This window comes from Eretmochelys imbricata, chromosome 10, assembly GCF_965152235.1.
Source record: "Eretmochelys imbricata isolate rEreImb1 chromosome 10, rEreImb1.hap1, whole genome shotgun sequence".
Taxonomy (NCBI): domain Eukaryota; kingdom Metazoa; phylum Chordata; order Testudines; family Cheloniidae; genus Eretmochelys; species Eretmochelys imbricata.
In genome coordinates this window covers 80,618,980-80,645,059 of record NC_135581.1, presented here as the reverse complement: position 1 = coordinate 80,645,059, position 26,080 = coordinate 80,618,980, and the positions used below count along the sequence as shown (strand labels likewise).

Sequence of the window (26,080 nt, the reverse complement as noted above, 5' to 3'; positions counted from 1 at the left end):
AAATATCGAGCTAACCTTAGAACTCCATCTGTGATTAGCTATTCCACAAAAGAAGTATTTATTCACACAGCCATCCATGGAATTCACTGCCATAGGACACTTTTGAGACACAGTTCAATGGGATTTTTTAAAGAGGAGACTGGATACACACAAGTCTTTATACACAACTATTCCAAGACAGGAAGGCTTGTCAAAAATGGTTACTAGGGGTTAAAAAGTGTCATGCTTAAGGGCTATTCACTTGCAGGGGTTAGGAGGTAAATGTTTCCATCTTCACCTGCAGCCATAAGAAAGTTTTGAACAAAAGTTTTGACAAGGTCTCATTATGTGAGTTTTGCTCTTCCTTTATATTATTGTTTACAGATCATTGCCAGAGGGAGTGTACACTGCATTAGATGGACCAGAGTTCTTTTCCAACATGATTCCAAGTAACTTTCGCATGGTCAGCAAATACCAGTGTTGTGCAACATTATGAAAGATGCACATCTTAAAGGGTTAACTGTTCTTATACAAGAATTCAGAATGGCGAACATTTACAAATAGGTACTTCTGTCACTTTTTAATTGCATTTGAATTTCCCTGCTCACTTATAGACCCTGATCTTCAGACTGTAAGTAGATGCACATTGTAGCATTTCCAAATATTTCCCTACTTGGAATGCCCACCACATGACATGCACATTTAAATACCAATTTGTACACAAGTTTCCAGCAGCCTGTTCTCAACCCCAGAGTACATTAATGAGAACACAAATATTGAAAATCAAACCCATTGGGCAATGTTTGTACAGTACAAGAACATCAATGAACTTCACATCTGGGTTTTGTTGAATGAATATATATATATATATATATATATATATATATAAACTTAGCATTTACAGAGGATCAGAGCTACAACTCATCTATGAAAATGGGTTGCTATGAACTTCAGAATAGCAAAGGGAAGCGCAAAAAGAATGATCATATCTAGACTTTAAAACAGATTATTGTAATGAGCAGAAATCTATAAAAAACTCTGAAAGACTTTATTTGCGATCCTCAATGGAAGAAAGAAAAGAAGGTAGCCAACAATGGTCGTTGACACACATCTGTTTTATGTAAACTTCCTATGAGAGAGCCATCTTTGCATGACTATTTATATTATAAATTACTTGCAAGACTTCTATTTCTTCATATCCAGCTCAACTGCACCTTTGTAAAAAAAACCTAGCTATGCCAGAAAATGCTGGCTCATGAGAAATTCATAGAGCGTCATGGATTATTGCTTCAGTGATGTAATGACAACATAAAACTAAGACTAGAATGCTGGAAAATGTTTGAGTTTTCATGCACCAGACACTGGAAGACTGTATCTGTCATGCAAGAGAGACTCCCAGACTTGATAGACAGAGGATAGCAATGATTATAAATCGCTTTAATAAGATTACTTTGCTTGTTGAAAGTGCCTTTTATCCAAGGATCTCAAAGCACAAAATTTCAAGGTAAAAGTGCTAATAAATCCAGAATGACATTGGAACCAGATCACAGGGTACGGAGTACTATAGGCCTAAAAGAGATTCAGACTGGAAAAAATAAGGGTACACTCCAAAGGAAACTGAGTGCAGCAGAGCTAAACAGCTGTGTTGGAAAATAATTCGTTATCTTGCAATTAAGAACCAATTTTCATGGAAAACTCACAGGACATTGGGTTAATAGATTTCTTTAAAAGAAAATCTGTTTTGGCTATTGAAACATTAAAAGAAAAGAACAGCTGTTTTGTCAGTGAAGACAGATTGCATGGAAGAATCAAATATCAAAACACAGATTAAACTAGCACTTATTTCTGTTCTATTTAAATTTTCAATAAAAGCAAATGAAATTACATTCAGAAAAATATTCTACATAATGAAATATTTAATGTAAAGTGGTAATTCTAACATCCTTTTTAAAATGATCATATTCTCCAGTACATTGGAAGTATAGATCTTTAAATGTTTTTTTACAATTAAGAGTACACAAAATAGTCAACTCACCATCCATGAACTCTGTACATAGTGAAATTCTGTTTTCTACAAAAAAAGCGCCATAAAATCCTATGATATAAGATGAGTCACACTGTAAAAAGAAAAAAGAACCCTATTCAAAAAAGCCTCTGCATAAAGACTACAGACAAATGTAATTAAAAGTAAGTGTTATAAAAAGAATACCTTATAAAGGATTTCTAATTCCGACATAATCTGCTTTTGGAGTTCCAGTGTAATATCTAAAGGTATGAGCTAAAAATATAAACATTAGAAACATTATCTGTTCTGAAATAAAATACAAGTAAATTATATTGAATTAAAATCAACAGCATATATTGATAGTCTGTATGTGAAAGAGAACGTGGGAGCCAGTAATGGGAGCGAAAGGAAACTGGAGGCCAAAGGACAGAATTAATTACTTGTAAAAGCTAGTCACAGGTTAAACTGACTATAGAACCTACTTCGGCCACACACATTCCCTAAGGAATAAGAGGAATAATTTACCCTAACAGTATAAGGCAGCACCACCTAGCACAGTGGTTCTCAAACTTTTGTATTGGTGACGCCTTTCACACAGGAAGCCTCTGAGTGCGACCCCCCTTATAAATTAAAAACAAATTTTTTTATATTAAACACTATTATAAATACTGGAGGCGAAGCAGGGTTTGGGGGTGGAGGTTGACAGCTCATGACCCCCATGTAATAACCTCATGACCTCTAATTTGAAAACCCTTGGCCTAATACTTTGCACTTATAAAGGCATCTTTAACTCAAGGATACTACAGCACTTTTACATATATTTAACCACACCTGAAAGATGCGATCCTCATTTTACAGACAGGGAAGCTGGAGCAAAGAAAGACAGCGTCAATCAAGTCTGTGGTAGGTGCATAGACAGAGCTCAGGTCAACTGATTTCCAGCCCTGGCGTGAGCACTTTTCAACTGTGGCTGGCCATGAAACACCGAGAACTCTGGACCCTGATAAACTTTGCAGAATGTAGCCAAGACACTTTACACATTCTAAGCAAGTCCTGTAGCATTTAAGCGAATTCTCCAGCACAAGTCAGAGTGGATACTACTGTAGGAGTGTATGCGCCTCATGAACATGAGGCCCAAGTATTTTGAATAAGTGGCGTATGTCAGGGGCCGTGCATGTGTCCTGTGCCTTCTTGTGCTCCAGTACAAAGGATAAGGAGCAATGACTCTCCCCCAGGTCCTTCACAATTTAAAGACCATGTTGCTGAGGACTCCAAAAAGCAGGGATGGAGGACAGGTCGTGGGATCTGCACTGACTACAACATCTCAAAGAACCATAGTTACCATTGTCTCCAAGTATGTGTCAGTATGGATCCCACTGTATAGGACTGGCAAACAGTACTCCCTCTGGACGGTGAGAATGAGGAGAGCTGCATTAGTCAGCTAGCAATTGAAGAACAGCTCTCTCCAATCTGGCATCAGTACTAACCATCACGACAAGGGTGTAAAGTTTAACAAATATCAATGGCTTGCTCCATATTGCTGCTTTGCAAATCTCAGATACTTGTACATTTCTGAAGCAGGCCAAAGACACTATATATGCCCTGGTGGAGCGTGCCATGATGCCTGGAGAGAGAGGCTCGCCAGCTAACTGATAACAGGAGATGCAACGACTGATCCACTTAGAGATTTTCGCTGATGAGATGGTTTGTCTTTTCAACCAGCCAGATATAGCAAAAAAAAAAAAAAAAAAAAAACCAAGAGGAGAAAGATTAAACATTTTGGTCTTGTGATAACAGAGCAAGAAATGTCCAAAGTAGCTTCTTCTCTTCTGGCATTGAATGGGGCTGTAGGAAGAAAATGGGTAAGTAACTGACTACTTCAGGTGAAGCTCCAAGATGACCTTAGGGATGAATTTAGTGTGTGGTCTCAGAACCATCTTGTCCCTGTGAAAGCTACGGAGGGAGGTCTGGCCATAATGGCCTGGAGCTTGCAGACCCTCCACACTGAGGTGATGACAACCAGAAAGACTGTCATAAGGGTAAAGTGACGAATCAAACAATCCAATAACGGCTCAAACAGAGACTCCATAAATGTTAGGAGGACAATGTTGAGATTCCAGGTCTCTAACAGCTGGTCTCTAACAGCTGGGTAAGTAAGCAGGAAGTCCTTAAGGAATCTCAGTACTGTTGGATGTGAGAAGATGAGTATGACTGTATTGGAGCTGGCATTCCAAAATAGCTGCAAGATGGAAACACTAAGTGCAAATGCAGCTTGTTTCAAGTGCAGCTTGTAGTTGAGGATCCAGAGTTTCAGAGCCTCTGCTGGCTCCAGATTACGTTGGAGTGATCATATGGAGATTCATTTCCATTTGAAGGAGTGGATCTTTAATAAATGGCTTCTTGCTCTGCATGAGGATTTCTTGAATTTGTTGAGAACAATCTGTCAGCAGTGTTCAATCAGCCAACATCCACACCGTCAGGTGCATGGTTTGAGTACAATATCTGGCAGTGGTTCTGAGATATTACATCCAGGCAGAATGGGAGATGGATGGGAGGCTGAATAAACATGGGCAAGAGATCAGAGCCAAAACTGCCTCAGGCAGAAGGGAGCTCTTCGGATCAACTGTCTGACTTTTAATTTCACCCTGGAGAACAGGGGAGTCACGGGAGAGATGTATAGGAGGCCCGGTGATCACCATTGCAGGAAGATGTCTGGCAAAAAACACAGGTTCATGCCTCCTCTGGAACAGAAGTATGGGCACTTGTGAATGTCTTCAGAGGCAAACAGTTCTATCATGGGAATACCCCACTGGCAAAATATGGGCGCTGCGATGGACATCTGCAGTCACCACTTGTGGTTGGTTACCATATGCTGGCTTGAAAAATCTGTCAGGTTGTTGCTGGTTCCTAGAAGAATTAGAGCCAATAGGGTTAGCCCCTGGAGAGGACACCAAGTGCATAGTCTAATGGCTTTTCGGCATGAAGGGGAAAAGCAAGTGCCTCCTTGCTTGTATATACAGCATATTAAGGACGTGTTGGCTGTCCAGTTCTACGACAATGCAGGCCACTGGATGACCCTCAGCTCCAGGACATTCAGATGCAGCTTCAAATCATCCTGAGACCACGTCCCCTGCATCTGCAGATGATCCAGATGGGCACCCTAACCTGATCCAGATGGGCACCCTAACCTGTCTCTGAAGTGTCTGTGATGAGTATTATCATCAGGGAGTGGGATCAAGAAGGAAAGCCCTTCCTGGATATACTCTGGGTCCAACCACCAAGTGTGGTCCTGCAGGACCTGGGGCAACATCCCAGACAAAAAAATTTCTATCTTTGATTCACTGAAAATGCTGAAAAAAACCCAACTGGTTTCAGTTTGACACAAATCAATTTTTTTTTTTATTTTTCAGAACTGCCAACAAACCGAAAAAACAGTTATTCATCCAACTCTAGTTGGTGTTGCTTCTCTACCCATGTTTCAGTGTTATATTATAGGCTGGCATCTGCCTCATGGCCAGGTCCAACAGTTCCCCATTTATGAGGACGATGATTCTGGCTGCCCCAGGAGCTGTCAAACTATCGAAAGGCTTATAAGCTTTCTCTCATATGTGATAGGAAGTCTCTATTGTCTGAATCTTAGCAATTCTCAGAAGGAGTTCTTAGAATGACTGGAAGTCACCTGGCACCAGATATAGTGCCAAAGACATGGCCTCATTGGGCAATGAGGATGATTGGTCCTTTGGTGGCAAAAGAGGATTCTGTTGTAGTTGTTCTGCCGCTGGGTATTTTTTTCCCTTGGAAGCCTGGCATAGGTGGTCTGTCCAGAGAAGCTGATGGAGAGAATGATCTCTCCCTCTTCCTTGAATGTCATGTGGACCAGCTCCTAGAGGTCTGGGATGGTAAACCCCAATAAGTAGACCAAGCTGGATGAGCAAGCATCTTAGAGAGGTAATTAAGAAAAAGCAGAAAGCATATAGGGAGTGGAAGAAGGGAGGGATCAGTAAGGCAAGCTACCTTATTGAGGTCAGAATATGTAGGGATAAAGTGAGACAGGCTAAAAGTCAAGTAGAGTTGGACCTTGCAAAGGGAATTAAAACCAATAGTAAAAGGTTCTATAGTCATATAAATAGGAAGAAAACAAAGAAAGAAGAAGTGGGACCGCTAAAAACTGAGGATGGAGTGGAGGTCAAGGATAATCTAGGCATGGCCCAATATCTAAACAAATACTTTGCCTCAGTCTTTAATAAGACTAAAGAGGATCTTAGGGATAATGGTAGCATGATAAATGGGAATGAGGATATGGAGGTAGACATCACCATATCTGAGGTAGAAGCGAAACTTAAACAGCTTAATGGGACTAAATCGGGGGGCCCAGATAATCTTCATCCAAGAATATTAAAAGAATTGGCACAAGAAATTGCAAGCCCATTAGCAAGAATTTTTAATGAATCTGTAAACTCAGGGGTTGTACCGTATGATTGGAGGATTGCTAACATAGTTCCTATTTTTAAGAAAGGGAAAAAAAGTGATCCAAGTAATTATAGGCCTGTTAGTTTGACATCTGTAGTATGCAAGGTCTTGGAAAAAATTTTGAAGGAGAAGGTAGTTAAGGACATTGAAGTCAATGGTAAATGGGACAAAATACAACATGGTTTTACAAAAGGTAGATCGTGCCAAACCAACCTGATCTCCTTCTTTGAGAAAGTAACAGATTTTTTAGATAAAGGAAACGCAGTGGATCTAATTTACTTAGATTTTAGTAAGGCGTTTGATACGGTGCCACATGGGGAATTATTAGTTAAATTGGATAAGATGGGCATCAATAGGAATATTGAAAGGTGGATAGGGAATTGGTTAAAGGGGAGACTACAACGGGTCCTACTGAAAGGTGAACTGTCAAGTTGGAGGGAGGTTACCAGTGGAGTTCCTCAGGGATCGGTTTTGGGACCAATCTTATTTAATCTTTTTATTACTGACCTGGGCACAAAAAGTGGGAGTGTGCTACTAAAGTTTGCAGATGATACAAAGCTGGGAGGTATTGCTAATTTAGAGAAGGACAGGGATACCCTACAGGAGGATCTGGATGACCTTGTAAACTGGAGTAATAGGAATAGGATGAAATTTAATAGTGAGAAGTGTAAGGTCATGCATTTAGGGATTAATAACAAGAATTTTAGTTATAAGCTAGGGACGCATCAACTAGAAGTAACAGAGGAGGAAAAGGACCTTGGAGTATTGGTTGATCATAGGATGACTATGAGCTGCCAATGTGATATGGCTGTGAAAAAAGCTAATGTCGTCTTGGGATGCATCAGGAGAGGTATTTCCAGTAGGGATAAGGAGGTTTTAGTACCGTTATATAAGGCACTGGTGAGACCTCACCTGGAGTACTGTGTGCAGTTCTGGTCTCCCATGTTTAAGAAGGATGAATTCAAACTGGAACAGGTACAGAGAAGGGCTACTAGGATGATCCGAGGAATGGAAAACTTGTCTTATGAAAGGAGACTCAGGGAGCTTGGCTTGTTTAGCCTAACTAAAAGAAGGCTGAGGGGAGATATGATTGCTCTCTATAAATATATCAGAGGGATAAATACCAGAGAGGGAGAGGAATTATTTAAACTCAGTACCAATGTGGACACAAGAACAAATGGATATAAACTGGCCACTAGGAAATTTAGATTAGAAATTAGACGAAGGTTTCTAACCATCAGAGGAGTGAAGTTTTGGAATAGCCTTCCGAGGGAAGTAGTGGGGGCAAAAGATCTATCTTGCTTTAAGATTAAACTCGATAAGTTTATGGAGGAGATGGTATGATGGGATAACATGGTTTTGGTAATTAAATATTCATGGTAAATAGGCCCAATGGCCTGTGATGGGTTTTAGATGGGGTAAGATCCAAGTTACCTGGGAAAGAATTTTCTGTAGTATCTGGCTGATGAATCTTGCCCATATGCTCAGGGTTTAGCTGATCGCCATATTTGGGGTCGGGAAGGAATTTTCCTCCAGGGCAGATTGGAAGAGGCCCTGGAGGTTTTTCGCCTTCCTCTGTAGCATGGGGCACGGGTCACTTGCTGGAGGATTCTCTGCTCCTTGAGGTCTTTAAACTACAATTTGAGGACTTCAATAGCACAGATATAGGTGTGAGGTTTTTTTTGTAGGAGTGGTGGGTGAAATTCTGTGGCCTGCGTTGTGCAGGAGGTCAGACTAGATGATCATAATGGTCCCTTCTGACCTAAATATCTATGAATCTATGAATCTATGAATCTAAGTCCAAAAGGGACATAGTGGCATGCCAGATGATCGGCATTGGTCAGTCCAAAGCTGTTCCTGACAAAATGACCGCTGAGCCCTGTCAGGAGAGCAGACAGGCCTTCCTGTGAGGTTGGCCACAGATCTCAGAGGAGAGAATTCTCTGCTTAAAAGCGGAAGGAAGATATGTGCTGGAGACAGAGAGATTGAGTAGACCTCTTCTAAGGGCAGCACCGAGACATGCGTCACACTCTGTACCAGAGTTTTTACTAATGGGCTGGGTCAGTGCCCAAGGAGTCCTCCTCTGTGTTACAAGCTGCTCATCACCAGCCCTCAACACCATCTGGGCACGGTAGTTTTATCCTTAGGTGGTCAGTCTTTGTGGGAAGACGCTGGAGTTCTGCCTGGAACGCCTACCTCTGTATTTGGAGCAACCGCTCTCACGCCAGAATAAAGTACTGGAGGTGTCCACGGCACTGGTGGAGTCAGCTTTGGTGCCAGAGGCACCTGTGCCATTGCCAGTTCTTGTCTCGATGCTGTGCTGATCTTTAGGGTTGCGTACTAAAACTGGCTTGTTCACTATCAGCACTCTGGAGCTAGTTTCCTCAGGACCTGAAGAAACCTTTGAATATTGCTTCAGGAGACGAAGCTTCAGCCACAGGTCTCACAACTGATGCACTCTTGGGGAGAATGAAAGGCACTGTATATGCTCAGTGAATGTGACACTCCTAAGCAGAAAGAGCACTGCTATTCCCATCTTTCAGTGAAATTAGTCCATTGCAGAAGGGGCAGGGCTCAAAACCCGCAGGTTTCAAATCTGTCACATTGAGTGGGACTGTACAGCAGGTATGACCCGTGAACATTCAGTCCAGATGGGTCGATATCATTCACAGAAGTCATATGTCAATGGATCAGAAGAGTCGTGGGGGTTTTATTGAAGAATTTGAGAAATTTAGCCAAATCTAGGAACTAGTGGGTCAGACACTCACCAGCTTCCTTCTCGCAACCATAGGGGGTAAGAGGGAACCAAAGGAGGTACATGGCTGACCCACCCTTTACACCTTTGATTAGGAGCGTAAGGATGCACAGCCCCAAACGACAAGGCTATTTAAAAGACTAACTTGTGCATGTGTGTACCTACAGTGGAATCCACACTGACACATATTCCAAGAACAATATGAATTTACATCATGTGCCAAGCTCATGTCTGGAGTAACAGCCTAGTAGGTGTAAAATTTAAAGCTTCCCTGGCTCTTGCAAGTTCATGGAGAACTTCATTCTTGGGCAGTTTTGGAACTAGGTTTGGTCAGGAATTTAAGTAAAATCATGAACATCTGAATTAAGTTTAGCGCTGAAGGTATATGAGAACGATTGAATATAGCAGATGTTAACACAACCAGTATGTCTCCCTGACTCCCGCATTTAAAGACCATCTATAAATTCAAGTAATACCTTGGAAATTCTGAATAAGCAGCAAAAGCTAAGGAGTGCCTTTATGGCTCTCCATTTTCAAACAATGCAGTCAGCATCTATGAAAGGGAGGCACTGAAAGGCATAACCATTTATGACCCATGTGGGCCCAGCCAGGTTGAAGATTTGCCACACTACTTACTATTTTGTAACTTTTATTGTCTTTGGAGAAATAAATAGCTATCTTCAATCTTGGCACCATTGGTTCAAAAATTAGAAGGTTTGTTATGTAACATGAATAGGTCCGTTATATAGGTAATTGCTCTATTTGCCTTAGTGGTGGCAAAAACAAGGAAAGAATTGCATGAAGTTAATTTTCTTTATGGCCTAAACGGGTCAACTTAGTCTCAGCTTTTGTAATTTTATGTTGTTTATTATTTTATGTGGTGTTTTAAACGTGTCATTTGAATTTAGCAGAAGAGTTGAACCTGATATTTTATCTTTTGTATTGTGATGACTTAAATATTTGAGCTAGTTTTGTTGAGCGTTATGGTTAATTACTAAGATGCTACACTAATACATTTGAAATTGATTGACACTAAATGCATGTTATCCTTAGTCTTACTTTCCCCATCCATATGCTATCTTAGAGTTAGAACTATAGAGCAAAAGCAGTACTTTTGCAGAATTAAGAGAACACAAATTATGTGTTGCATATACTGCTGATGAAACAAAATAAAGAGAGAGACCATTTCCAAACATACATTTTACAGTATTGATGTCCGTCTAAAAGAAAAAAGCATAGTTTCTATCAAGAGTTTGCTTTAGGGTTGTTTGTAAAAGCTCTCACTAAACTAAATTGTAACTGTAATATAGGGCTGCCAAGAAACATTTAACACACTTCTCTAGATCAATAGTCATTTGCCAGCAATATTCACTTACATTTTTCAGTCTGAAAAACTTAAAATAATTTGCTGGAACACTATAGCAGTTTTACCCATTAACATATTAATTTAATTTAATCCTACTTCAAAATATAAAGATTAATTTTCTTTTATTACATACCATGGACAATAAAAAGTCTCTGCTCTCTTCACTAAAGCTTTCACTGACCTAAGCACTGACTAGTTAGCGTGGTTGGTGTCAAATACAGCACCAGTATCCAATCACCCAGGACCTGGCATGAAGAAAGGTCTCCCATTGTTTTGAATTAAATTATAATTACACACAGACTCTGCATTCTAATGTTAAAGATGACCTGCAAAAGGATAACCCTACAACTTCTGTATGTGCTTCATCCCCATGTACTCTAAATAAATAAATGATGAATGGGGAACCTAAAAGAAAAAAGTGACAAAGTTACATGCCAACTCTGCTTTGACAGTCCAGAATGTATTGCCAGGAAGCCCCAGATTAGGCAGCCAATACATAGGAGCCACAGTAAATGTTGCATTTTCCACATTATTAGAGAGACCACTGCTAACTGTATCCAAACACATATAACTGGCTCTATTGACCAGCAGGGTTCCACTGTGTCTGAGCTGGAGCTAGTTGGCATGACTTTAGAAAAAATTAAAGAGGCCCATATGTTTCACGCTAATTTGTCATCTGAATAACCCCATGCTATTTAGGGCTTTCAGCACTAATTGGGCCAAAAGTGTGTGTGTGGGGGGAAGGCTGCATGTCCTCCCCTAAATCTGAACATAGAATCAGAATCACAGATAATTAGGGTTGGGAGAGACCTCAACTAAATCATCCCAGCCAGGGCTTTGTCAAGCCAGGCCTTAAAAACTCTAAGAATGGAGATTCCACCACCTCCCTAGGGAACCCATTCCAGTGCTTCACCATCCTCCTAGTGAAATAGTAAAGGAGTACATGTGGCACCTTAGAGACTAACAAATTTATTTGAGCAAATAAATTTGTTAGTCTCTAAGGTGCCACAAGTACTCCTTTTCTTTTTGCGGATACAGACTAACATGGCTGCTACTCTGAAACCTAGTGAAATAGTGTTTCCTAATATCCAACCTAGACCTCCCCCACTGCAACTTGAAACCATTGCTCCTTGTTCTGTCATCTGCCACCACTGAGAACAGCCGAGCTCCATCCTCTTGGGAACCTCCCTTCAGGTAGCTGAAGGCTGCTATCAAATCCCCCCTCATTCTTCTCCTCTACAGACTAAATAAGCCCAGTTCCCCCAGCCTCTCCTCTTAAATCATGTGCCCGAGCCCCCAAATCATTTTTGTTGCCCTCCACTGGACTCTCTCCAATTTGTCCACATCCTTTCTGTAGTGGGGGGCCGAAAATTGGATGTAATACTCCAGATGTGGCCTCACCAGTGCTGAATGGAGGAGAATAATCACTTCCCTCGATCTGCTGGCAATGCTCCTACTAATGCAGCCCAATATACCATTAGGCTTCTTGGCAACAAGGGCACACTGTTGACTCATATCCAGCTTCTCATCCACTGTAATCCCCAGGTCCTTTTCTGCAGAACTGCTGCTTAGCCAGTCGGTCCCCAGCCCATAGCAGTGCATGGGATTGTTCCATCCTAAGTGCAGGACTCTGCACTTGTCCTTTTTGAACCTCATCAGATTTCTTTTGGCCCAATCCTCCAATTTATCTAGGTCCCTCTGGACCCTATCCCTATCCTCCAGAGCAACTAACTCTCCCCCAGCTTAGTGTCATCCCCGAACTTGCTGAGGCTGCAATCCATCCCATCATCCAGATCATTAATGAAGATGTTGAACAAAAACTGGCCCCAGGATCGACCCCTAGGGCACTCCGCTTGATACCGGCTGCCAAATAGACATGGAGCCGTTGGTCACTACCCATTGAGCCCGACGATCTAGCCAGCTTTCTATCCACCTTATAGTCCATTCATCCAAACCATACTTTTTTAACTTGCTGGCAAGAATACTGTGGGAGACCGTATCAAAAGCTTTGCTAAAGTCAAGGTGTATCACGTCCACCGCCTTCCCCATATCCACAGAGCCAGTTATCTCATCATAGAAGGCAATCAGGTTGGTCAGGCATGACTTGCCCTTGGTGAATCCATGCTGACCGTTCCTGATCACCTTCCTCTCCTCCAAGTGCTTCAAAATGGATTCCTTGAGGACCTGCTCCATGATTTTTCCAGGGACTGAGGTGAGACTGACTGGTCTGTAGTTCCCCGGATTCTCCTCCTTCCCTTTTAAAAAGATGGGCACTCTATTTGCCTTTTTCCAATCATCTGGGACCTCCCCCGATCGCCACGAGTTTTCAAAGATAATGGCCAATGGCTCTGCAATCACATCAGCCAACTCCCTCAGCACCCTTGGATGCATTAGATCTGGACTTATGCATGTCCAGCTTTTCTAAACAGTCCTTAACCTGTTCTTTCACCACTGAGGGCTGCTCACCTCCTCCCCATACTGTGCTGCCCAGTGCAGCAGTCTGGGAGCTGACCTTGTCTGTGAAGACCGAGGCAAAAAAAGCATTGAGTACTTCAGCTTTTTCCACATCATCTGTCACTAGGTTGCCTCCCTCATTCAGTAAGGGTCCCACACTTTCCTGGACCCCCTTCTTGTTGCTAACATACCTGCAGAAACCCTTCTTGTTACCCTTCACATCCCTTGCTTGCTGCAACTCCAATTGTGCTTTGGCCTTCCTGATTATACCCCTGCATACTCGAGCAATATCATTATGCCCCTCCATAGTAATCTGTCCAAATTTCCACTTCTTGTAAGCTTTCTTTTTTTGTTTAAGCCCACCGAAGATTTCTTTGTTAAGCCAAGCTGGTCGCCTGCCATATTTACTATTCTTTCTGCACATCGGGATGGTTTGTTCCTGCGCCCTCAATTAGTCTTCTTGAAAATATAGCCAGCTCTCCTGGACTCCTTTCCCCCGCAATTAGCCTCCAGGGGATCCTGCCCATTAGTTCCGTGAGGGAATCAAAGTCTGCTTTTCTGAAGTCCAGGGTCTGTATTCTGCTCCTATCCTTTCTTCCTTTTGTCAGGATCCTGATCTCGACCATCTAATGCTTTCTCTTTGTCTTTGCTCATGCTCCTTTTGTGCATAGTTTCCTTGCCACAACTGGGTTTTGTTTGCAGATAGCAAATTTTAAGGTGGAAGAGGTCTATGTGGGATGGGACACTGCTTAATACACCAAGAGGACATAACTTCCCACGCCCATTACTACTGACACACAGGCAATAAATAAGGATCTGGCAACACCCTTCACAACTGCAATGTATGTGGCTTGAATGTGCTGAAAGAAAATGAAATTTAAACTCTGCACACAGCAAATAAACCTTGCAGCATCTTTGAAAGGACTGGTGTGGCAAAGAAAGGAAAAATTGTGTCCTGCTCCTGGACATTTTGAGAGCAGAAAGAGAGGTTAAATTCTTCAAGTATAAATTAACTCGCTGTGAATTTACTAAGCACCGTTCAGCACATATAGAAGCAGAACAGTTCAACTGATTTCAAGGAAACAGTTGCGGGTCAATCCTTAACATATGGCACGGTTGGAAATTTCCTGGGGAAAACCAGTTTAGGACAGGTCGCTGGTAAATACCAGCTTAAACCTAGTTTAAACTGGGAAACTGGGAAAAATAATTGCATCAGCATCTAGCATCATCACCAAGCACAGAAAGCATCTTTTCAACTTTTGGATACATCCATTCAAACTTGAGGAATTGGCTTGGTCTATCCACTATATCAAGTTGGCCCTCTGCTGCAGAATGCTGCATGGCCAAACAGACTTGGACTGGTAACCGCAACTGCATGCTTCTGACTGCTTAATGCTTCACGCATACTACTCTCCATTATTGTCATTTTCCTATAATCAAGTGTTTTCAACTTTTTTCAATATATAATATTGAAAACTAAAATGAGTCATGACATGTATATCTTCTTGAGAAAATATCAAACAAAAATGTATACAAACATCCCAATATTCAGTATTATAATTACATATATTAATATTATGCCCACTGCAGTTTTAACTTTTATTCGTACAACCCTAAATTATTACACAAATTTACTGCCATATGTAACCACAAATTGAATAAGTAACTAAAACGAAGTGTAATGTGGTATGCATTAACAAAACAGCTTTTAACACAGAAAACGCCTTAAGCTGGGACTAACTTTTCCCAAGGCAGAAAATAACATGATTTAACATCATGCCATTCCTGACAAATGGGGAAAAAACTCAGGTGCTAATTGCAACTATCTACCTTCTAGAAAAGCCAAAGCCAGAGTGGGAATGGTGGATCAGAAGTGTCTGACCCAACTGAGGCTTTTCCAAAATTAGGAGAGATGATGATCCACAACTGGAGATACAGAGGAGAGTTCTGGGAAGGAGGCATTTTATTAAATGACATACCTATGGTGCCTAACAGTGGAGTATCTGAGCAGCTCATAAGCATTAATAAATTCTGCCTCATGCTACTCCATGGTTAGGAAAGTAGCAGTATTCCCATTTTACAGATGAGAAACTGAGGCACAGAAGGGCTCTATGAACACACACACAGCGAAAGGAACTGGAACACTGAATTCAGGGAGAAAGAACCAGGAAACAAATAAGAGGGAGCAATAAGCAGGAAGGCAACACACACACACACACACAACCCCTCACTCTACCTGAAGCCTGTCTACACTAGTTTTACAGCCCTGCAGCCCAAGCTGGCTAACACGGGCCAGCCACAGGTGTTGAATTGGAGTGTAGACATACCCTAAGGTAACACAGCTACTCTGCATTGAACCTAGATCTCTTGTCTACCAATCTTGGACCCTGAACGACAACACACTCCTTCCCTCCTGATGGAATGACAGAATGCCACAGTAAGGACAGTAGTATTAAGAATATCAACTCCTTTGCTTAAAATAAAGCAACCTATAAACATGCTAAGCAGCGTAAAACATATGAGAATTTGACTACTTAAGATTTCAAACAGGAAGGGTTAAATCTAAAAGAGAAATACCTGTGCACATTTCCTCTGCTCTCCTCTACACCTCCAGGACAAATAAGGATGAGTTGTCAAGTTAAATACAAGCAGTCAAGTGACTGAATTATAATTTACTCTGTGCTCAATTTAAATTAGTGTGAGGCTATTAAAATATCCAGTATAAATACGGCAATTCATCACAAGCTGTCATGGATGACTTCATCTATTTGCTGGAGTGGCATACGTTCCACTAAAGGGAACGAGAGTAAAATCACAGGTCAAATTAAGCTGCTATTCTGTTTTAATTCACTTATTTAATCTGTGGCGACATAATTGTCTTTTACAGTATGTACAACTCAAAGGAAATTTGGGAGTATTATAGTCAGGATACAAATGATTAATCAAATGGTCCATTTAAATGCTAGTTTAAGAGCAGCAAAAACTAAAACAGCTGAAGAATGGCAATCAGCCACAATACACACAATGCTAGGATTTTTCATCCGCTCTTAGATGGATTTTTCCCCCAATTAGAAAATAAGTAATATTAGGAAATCTATTAAATCCTCCATGCATTATCTAGCTGAAAAGTTTTTATGGCAGACTCAGTGTAGAGAGCTTCAGTCTGCAACATGTATTTTGTTTCTGCTCAGTCTACTTGCAATTTTCAAGACTAAATACCAGTACAAAGCACCCAATCAACAGGATTTACAAGTGTTAACCTGGGTTGCCAAATCATTATGTAATATTTACATTTAATAGAAATATACTCATGTAAGAATAACTTTACCCATTTGTAGCCCTTTCAATTCACAGAGAACACAGTGTCCTCTAATATTCGTCTGCTTTACACTGATCAATCCTCAACATTCTTATCAGGACAAAGGTCTTAATACCCTCATTTTTTAGATGGGGAAACTGAGTCAGAGGTAAGTGACTTGCTTAAGGTGACAGAGCAAATTAGTGACAAAACGGGGACAGAGATGCAGTTTCCTGATTCCTACTGTTGCGACCATGATGTTATAAACACATGACAATACGCATGTCCCGCAATGCAATTTTTGAAAGGGCACAGAATAAGTACATTTTAATTAATACTGATATGGACAATCAAAGCAGTGACATTTAGCAATCAAAATCCAGGCTAACAAACCCACAAGATACTAACTAACCCTTGGGGACTGGTCGACTCCTTAGGGCCTCCTTAGAAGGAAACAACAAGGTAAGGTTTTTTTGGAGGGAAAGGTTTTCTTGCAAATGAAAGGCGGGGGATCAGTCTCTCTTGCATGTAGTTAATCTTGACAAGCCCCTCCTTCCTCCAAGACCTGTGCCCTCACTTCCTCCACCACCTCCTGCAGATTATTTCCAACTGTTCCCACAGTGGGATGGTGGCAACATACTTCAGGAGATGAGGCTGTGGTGAAAGAAGCCGGAGTAACTTCGTGCCAGGGCTGGCATGGAGGGAGGCTCCTCCGTATATGGCTTGGAAGAGCTCTCTCTCAAGGGAGCAGAGGGAGCAGGAGCATGGAAAGAGACAGGGCTCCCATCCAGTGAGAGATGGGGGCAGTGTTCAACAGGCAAAGATTTTAGCCTTCAAAAGAGAAATCGTCTTGGGGAAGAACATTTTCGGCCCCACATTTAAAAAAAAAAAAAGTCTTTTCCTGTTAAAATTCTTATTCAGAATTACTTACAATAAACAAACAAGGGATCATTTTGTAGGACTATGGTGAGTTCTTGTCTTCTCCATTTGATTGTCATGGGTTTTGTCAACGACAAACACAATACATGAAAATGTTAAAAAAAAAAAAAAAAGGCTTCTTCAGTGTGCATGTGCAAAATTTGTTGAGTTCATCTCCTCTCTGAGTTCCATGTCCTGGGCTCTCTTTCAGAGAGTCATTAGACTTCAAACGTTTCCTGCATTCAGAGAGCCAGTTGAGAAAGGGAGTCAGCAGCAAACATTTGCTTCTCTCAAATGCACCGGAATTTCCAATGAGTCAAATCAAAATACATAATTATGAATTTCATCTATTTTATGTGAAATACAAAAGGATTTTATCTGCCCCAAAGAAAAAGTCAGAGGCACAGCTGGAAAATTTTATTAAAATATACATGATTGAAAGCACAGAAAAACAGGGCCCAATCCTTGAAGCCCTCAATGCATGGAACACACACTGAAGTCAGCGAGCATTCCGGATATAGAGGTCTCATGGCACAGGCCAGTAACCAGAAGCTCCATTTACTTCAATTCACACAAACAAACTGTGGCAATGTTGCTTTCAGAAGCTAGGCTGCAAGTACACCCTCCACCCAGCAAAATAAAATTTAACACAACTCAGTGACAGAAAAAACATTGGTTAGATATAGGATGGGAGAAAAGAGAGTCCTAATGAAAACCTTAAAAATTATCTCATAAATTAATTAAACTTTTTCTTTTTTTAGTTACCTATTTAAGTTACCAAACCATAACAAACACTAAAAGGAAAATGTTTTCCTGAACTCTGTGGACTGTTTTAAGTTTCAGTGGTATCACAAAAAACCTATGTTTAGACCTTGGTTGATAAGTAAAGGAGGAACTTATTTTCAAATATTTTGTTTTAAAATATTAAATTGTATTTGTTATTCAACTCTACATATGCTGACTTGGTGCAGTGGAATCAGAAATAGTTTTCATTATTTGCTAACACACCTTTCAGTCAAACTTCAGTATGGATTGTCACTTATCTTAATAAATAATAATAATTCAATAGTAACTTTCAGTAGAGGTTCTAAAAATATTGACATAGAAAAATCCACACAGTTGGATACAAACAATAAAAGGAAAATTTAGGGAAGACTATGAAGAAAATTTTCAGAACAGCAAGATCTCTTAGAAAGCAGAATAATCTCCCAAGGGAAATAATCATCTCACAAAGCACATGAGAATATACTCTATGGAGTGCTTCTGCATCAGCAGAGGAACAGATAGGATGACCTAGATGACCTTTCTACCACTTATTTCTGTAATTCTAGGATTCAGGTGGTAAAGCAGAATCACAGCCAACTGGTTTTTATCCCCATGGTACACACCACAGCTATTCTCAGGATTACCCACTTAACCTAAATGGGGGTGGGGGGGCAAATGTAGCGAGCCTGAAGCACAATGCAGAATAATCCCCCTGCTACCACTCTGTGAAACCAGGTCATCTGGGAGCTCTGTGGTCATTCTGATTTGTTAGATTATGCAAGGCGATTTCCCTACGTAAGTACTGTGGCTTTTTAATGCAGTGAAGCAAATTAAGGTCTGATAATTATAAAAGGGCGAGGAAAGAAACCAAAGTCAAGATTAAAAACAAAACAAAAAACAGAAAATTACTACAATATCTTACCTTTACTGCCAGTATTTTGCCACTAGGGACATGATATGCTCTGCATGAGGGAAAAAATTAAACAACTTGAGATCCCGCAAAATAACCTTTATACATATATGCAACCTGTATATAATTAATTTCACATAAAAATGAATTAGTGAAAACACACTTTTACTGGAAAACAGTTTCCATATACTATTTCCAAACAGCAAAAGTATTTCAAGGCATTTATGTCTAAAAACAACTGATCAGAAAAATGAATGTATGCACAATAAAACTTTTTTGATGATCCAGCAGTTTCCACATTATGTTTCTGCATGTTTTGTAGACAGGCACATATATAAGGGAATTTTATACTGCATAGTAATGTGGATATGGATATGAACTGACTTACCTTCATAGTTTCTTACAAAGTAATGCAAATATACTGTAAACCCTTGTGATGGGGCACCTGCCCCACACTAGGCTCTAAGGGTTAATAGAGCCTTGAGGGGCTGTGCAGGAGGCAGTCAATCAGAGAGAGGCTGAGAGAAGCAGTCAATCAGGGCCAGGCTGGCCCATATAAGAAGGCCTGCAGAGCAGAGCTGCTTCAGTCATGCCCTGGAGCCTGAGGAGGGCAGCAAGCACTCCAGACAGAGCAGTGCTGCAGACAGAGACCCCCCAGGAAAAGGTACTGAGAGGTTGGAGGGGACGCAGCATGTGGCTGCCATCTATAGGGTCCCTGGGTCAGTACCCAGAGTAGTGGGCAGACCCGGGTTCCGCCCCTCCTCTACTGAGAAAGTGGCCAGACAATTGGCTGCAGAAGCCACTGAGAAAAGTGGCTGGACAGTGGACTGTGATACTGTCTCCCAAAAGGGGGGAGCACAGAGCGTGGCATAGCCAGAGGGCTGTGTCACAAAGATGACGTCGCGATCCTGGGAGTGACGTGGGTCCCTGCAGCAGAAGTGACGGTGGCAAGTCGTCACCAGAAGAGGGCGCACTGGCTAGCAGAGCTGATTCAAGGGACATTCAGCAGGGGGTGCTGCAGTTGTGAGTTGCACCCCATCACAACCCTATGCATATTCTTCATATAAAATGAGCATTGTAGCACAAACTAATCCTCTCTAATCTTGCAGATATTTTGAGAGTTAAGACAAAGGGGCACCCAACTATATCAATTAAAATGAAAAACCCAGTGGTGATTGATTGTTCTTAGAAATCAAAAGACTAACCAGAATACGAGTTAGTGAAATCAACATTCTATAGTATAGAAATACACGTTCTATAGTCTATAGTATGATTAATATCTGTATTATAACAATGCATCTACACCTTAATGTCTACGTGTACTTGAAATGATTTTGCACAGTAATCCAAGAGCAGTTTGTGTCAATTTGTCTCACAGAATATTTATAATTGGCTGTTGTAAAATGAATATAATCCTAACTTTATTGTTCTAAGAAACTAAAGAAGTATGAGCAAAAAATTCTACATATAAATTTTGAATATAAACACAACCATTAAAGCTTTTTTTTCTTCAGTAATTTTACTGTCTAGTACTGGTTTATTGTACTATGTACAATATTGTCATATATGTGGCATTAACTTTAATGAATTACAATATCTTAGCACTATATACCACTAGTAATTATCACTGAAGAAACTTCAATAGTTTTGTTCCCATGCAAAATTATTCATAGTACAGGACAAGAATATAATTTACTCTTATATTTTTAATTGTATAATTTCTGTTAATGGCTTGGGAGCTTAAAAAGCTCATTTTAAAATATCTTAAATCAACAATTTATGGGATAATATTGATAAATATGTGAATGGCATAAACTTATAAGGACTGACAATATTTTACATAGTATGCATCGAAATCAGTATTATTTTAATGTCAGTTTAAGGTGCAGAACACAGGATTGGCAGGTGAAGCTATAATAGAGAGACTGACAGTTGAATGCATAATAAATGAGTCAGGTGGAGTAAAAACTATTCTGTAACTATGAATGAACCAACAGTGGCAAAACATTTTGACTTTAAGATCAGCAGAAATGATAAGAAAATGAACAGGCTGAGATAGCATGCTTAACGTCTGTTAGTTTAATATGTACCGTGCTGGACAGTTTGGCAACTTAATTAGCTTGTCAAGAAAGCTGATCTTTTTTCCATAAGAGAGGTCTCCTGTTTCCAAGTGAATTAAAAGGGAAGACTTGATTATTTAATTATGATGCGCACTAATTCATCCGTGGAAGTTTGGGTTAAATTTCCAGCAAAGGACAGATACCTGGTTTGGTTTACAGAGCATTGACAGTACCAATTTAACATTTAATTATCATTGAGAACTGGACCACAAAGGAGACACCATGCCCAGGGGTACAGTGTGTCCCTTGACTTTGCAAATGGCATGCTACCTGGGTGAAAGGGAATTTGTTTACTTCAGACTGATATGCCATCTCAATTGTCTTGACCTTCCTCAACACAATAACTGTAAAGTGATTAATGAAGTCTGAATAGGAGCTTTGGTTACACCAAAAGACAATGGTATACCTTGACAGTGTTTTAATTAACAGCTAAGACTTCAAATTAGTCTGCATTTGCTACAGTAATTACCTGTTCCAGTGAGTGTGTGGAGGAAATATTTTTGTTAGATATTAGATAGAACAGCAACCAGGAATTAACCAATCTGGCTAGTGTCAGCATAGATAACATATGAAGATTTAGTACCCTTAGGAAGCTGCAGAATCATACCCTAAAAAGCCCATAGAATAATGTGCTGACCCTGAAAGTTTGTTTTTTCTTTACACTTGTTAAATGTACCCACCACCCAATCTATGGGTAAATATGCAGAGATTAAAGTATTGTTGTTTATAAATAATATACAGCACCATTCCAGGAGACAGCTCTTTACACATCTTACTGTCACCCAAAAGATAAAGGTTTGAGTAAAAGATCCCACTGTGCTAGAATGTGACATGTGGGACTAAGTAAGGTAGCAAGTTCAATGTAGTACACTCTCATAAAGACACACTAATGGCCCAATCCTGCAAGGTGCTAAGAGTTGATGGTGTTCCGCACTTGGCAGGACCTGGTCTCGGGTCAGCAGAGATACTTCAATGGAATATCTTCCATGGAAGAGATTTAAATTAAGTAAAACAAAGGCAACGGCTGTTGTTTAATAGGGACAGTTCTGATACAAATTCTGATGGTTGAGGATGCATCTGAACAATGTGAAAGAGCTAATTTAACTAGATGTTATGTGAAAGTGTGAAATTCTAAGATCTGTAATAATTTGCTAAATAAAAATAAATATATAGAAGAGCAGGAAAAAAATAATATGCAATGAATAATAGATTTTATTCCATATCAGATTTTATGTAGCGCAGACAGACACTTTTTAGTTGGCTTTTGCTCTTAGGGCAAATTTTCGCTATAGTAAAATATCCGTGCAGCTCCCATTGACTTCAGTAAGAATAGCTTATGCAGAATCTATGGCAGAATGTGGCTCACAGTGAGGACAGCTGCTTAAGCAATACAGAAGGCTGTCCACCAGTGTCAAGAGGATTCTACGCTAAGTGGAACTGCAGAGCAGTGTATTACTAAAGACTGTCTCCCTTTTTAATATATTATGCATCAGGAAGCCTCATATAATGAATCACAGGCTTCCTCTAAACTACAGCAGGTCAAAAAAATTTCAGTGACTAGAGATTTTTGCCAAAAGATGCATTTGGGGGGCTCTGAAACTATTAGCAAATTTGTGTGGAATTTGACAAATACTGTAGTTTTGGCAAAAAAAGAAAAAAAAAGCGATACAACAAAAAAACCCTTATTTTTTAAAATTTTTGTTTTATGCTGAAATGTTTCATTTCAACCAATTCAAAAATTTTGTTTTGGGTTTCCATTACAAAATGGCATTTCATTTTCAACTTTGGCCAATTTAAAAAACAAAACACAGAAAAGGGCAAATCAAAACAAAACACCAAAAAATGTTTTGAGTTGACCTAAAATGTTTTGGTTGATTCGAAATGAAATTATTCACTCAGCTCTACTTGTTATCTCTCAGTGTAACTGAGGCCGGATATTAGTTTGTTTACCTTCACTTTTGACTTGTGTTCCTCATATTTTTCTAACTGCATTTTGTTTGCACGGCTCAATACACTGGCACTAACTTAATACCAAAGAACTTCTATATGCTCATCTCCTCTAAGACTGTGGTAAATCAGTCCTTACCAACCAAAGGAAATAAATCCAAAACACTGCACCACGCAGAATAACCCAGGGAAACTACATTTTGAATTTAGAAGAGTTCACACCTTACAGAAACCAGCCATGGAAGAGCAAGTCCATTTCTCTATTTTGTGTGTTCAGGCTTTATTTTTGCTCTGCAAATGAACCGCTGCAAAAGCTATAACCCAGATGATTGGGAAAAGACAGCTATAAATCATTTATTGTTAAGGAAAAATTGAACAGGCAGCATTACATCAAGTTAGCCAAGTTCTGCAACAAGAAGTTTAAAAGGCAATTTCAAACGATGCAAATGTAAACTATTCATAAATCTGAAAGTTATCAAAGTCGTTTCAATTTACAACTGCACAGATCCTTTTAATTTCTCCCCATTTCTGTACGTTATTTACACTGTGCATGTGTAATTAATACCATGTAATGCACTGTTCATATTTTCCTCTCATCAGAGGCATTACCTAACAATCACAGTGGCAAACTGAAAAATTTTTGTGTTTCCCTCTTTCAGTTATATTATTAGAAGCCTGATCCAGCTCCCACTGAAGTTAGTGAGAGTCTTTCCATTGCTTTAGAAGTATTACAGGTAAGATCCTACATGCTTAAAAAAATAAAACACTCATTTTATTCTATCAACCTGACAACACATTTACAGAGAACATTATGCTGCACTGACTAAATTTTTCCAACAGCAAAAACAAAACACAAAAAAACCCACCTATAATATCTGCTAGGATTTTAGTTAGAAAATTCTACAGAAATCAAACAACTTTTAGAATATTCTAACACCATCAAATCCCAGTTTTCTTGACCAAGATTTCAGCTCTTTCATAAACTGCAATTCCAAAATCCTGAAGCAGGCATAAAACAATGCAGCTTGCTTCTCTACAAAAGAAAAAGGACACTAAACTTTCTAAACTACTACATGCCACAAGGGGCCACAGCAATGGTTCCCTCAACCCACCCAGCAATATTGTTAACCTATCCAACTATACTCTCAGCTCAGCAGAAGCGGCTGTCCTATCTCGGGGCCTCTCCTTCTGCCCGTCCACCCCCATGAACATGATACAGTTCTGTGGTGACCTAGAATCCTATTTTCGACGTCTCCGACTCAAGGAATATTTCCAACATACCTCTGAACAACATACTAATCCACAGAGACCTCCCTACCAACACTACAAAAAGAAGGATTCTAGGTGGACTCCTCCTGAAGGTCGAAACAGCAGACTGGACCTCTACATAGAGTGCTTCCGCCGACGTGCACGGGCTGAAATTGTGGAAAAGCAGCATCACTTGCCCCATAACCTCAGCCGTGCGGAACACAATGCCATCCACAGCCTCAGAAACAACTCTGACATCATAATCAAAAAGGCTGACAAAGGAGGTGCTGTTGCCATCATGAATAGGTTGGAATATGAACAAGAGGCTGCTCGGCAGCTCTCCAACACCACTTTCTATAAGCCATTACCCTCTGATCCCACTGAGAGTTACCAAAAGAAACTACAGCATTTGCTCAAGAAACTCCCTGAAAAAGCACAAGATCAAATCTGCACAGACACACCCCTGGAACCCGGACCTGGGATATTCTATCTACTACCCAAGATCCATAAACCTGGAAATCCTGGGCGCCCCATCATCTCAGGCATTGGCACCCTGACAGCAGGATTGTCTGGCTATGTAGACTCCCTCCTCAGGCCCTACGCTACCAGCACTCCCAGCTACCTTCGAGACACCACTGACTTCCTGAGGAAACTACAATCCATCGGTGATCTTCCTGATAACACCATCCTGGCCACTATGGATGTAGAAGCCCTCTACACCAACATTCCACACAAAGATGGACTACAGGCCGTCAAGAACACTATCCCCGATAATGTCACGGCTAACCTGGTGGCTGAACTTTGAGACTTTGTCCTTACCCATAACTATGTTACATTTGGGGACAATGTATACCTTCAGATCAGCGGCACTGCTATGGGTACCCACATGGCCCCACAGTATGCCAACATTTTTATGGCTGATTTAGAACAACGCTTCCTCAGCTCTCGTCCCCTAATGCCCCTACTCTACTTGCGCTATATAGATGACATCTTCATCATCCAGACCCACGGAAAAGAAGCCCTTGAGGAATTCCACTATGATTTCAACAATTTCCATCCCACCATCAACCTCAGCCTGGTACAGTCCACACAAGAGATCCACTTCCTGGACACTACAGTGCTAATAAATGATGGTCACATAAACACCACCCTATACCGGAAACCTACTGACCACTATTCCTACCTACATGCCTCCAGCTTTCTCCCTGACCACACCACATGATCCATCGTCTACAGCCAAGCTCTGCGATACAACCGCATTTGCTCCAACCCCTCAGACAGAGACAAACACCTACAAGATCTCTATCAAGCATTCTTACAACTACAATACCCACCTGCAGAAGTGCAGAAACAGATTGATAGAGCCAGAAGAGTTCCCAGAAGTCACCTACTACAGGACAGGCCTAACAAAGAAAATAACAGAACGCCACTAGCCGCCACCTTCAGCCCCCAACTAAAACCCCTCCAACGCATTATTAAGGATCTACAACCTATCCTGAAGGATGACCCAACACTCTCACAAATCTTGGGAGACAGGTCAGTCCTTGCCTTCAGACCCCCCCAACCTGAAGCAAATACTCACCAGCAACCACATACCACACAACAGAACCACTAACCCAGGAACCTATCCTTGCAACAAAGCCCGTTGCCAACTGTGCCCACATATCTATTCAGGGGACACCATCATAGGGCCTAATCACATCAGCCACACTATCAGAGGCTCATTCACCTGCACATCCACCAATGTGATATATGCCATCATGTGCCAGCAATGCCCCTCTGCCATGTACATTGGTCAAACTGGACAGTCTCTAGGTAAAAGAATAAATGGACACAAATCAGATG

General features: G+C 40.6%; 1 protein-coding gene across 6 annotated transcripts in view; it reads right to left on the bottom strand.

Moving 5' to 3' along the window:
- Positions 1-26,080, bottom strand: part of MAP2K5 (mitogen-activated protein kinase kinase 5) — a 210,527-nt gene that overhangs the window by 117,216 nt on the left and 67,231 nt on the right. For all 6 annotated transcript variants that reach the window (XM_077827514.1, XM_077827516.1, XM_077827517.1 and 3 more), the window contains 3 exons: positions 18,933-18,972; positions 2,189-2,257; positions 2,015-2,096 (listed from right to left, as the gene is read on the bottom strand). In XM_077827514.1, coding sequence (XP_077683640.1) covers positions 2,015-2,096; positions 2,189-2,257; positions 18,933-18,972 — 191 coding nt within the window. The remainder of the gene's footprint in view (positions 1-2,014; positions 2,097-2,188; positions 2,258-18,932; positions 18,973-26,080) is intronic.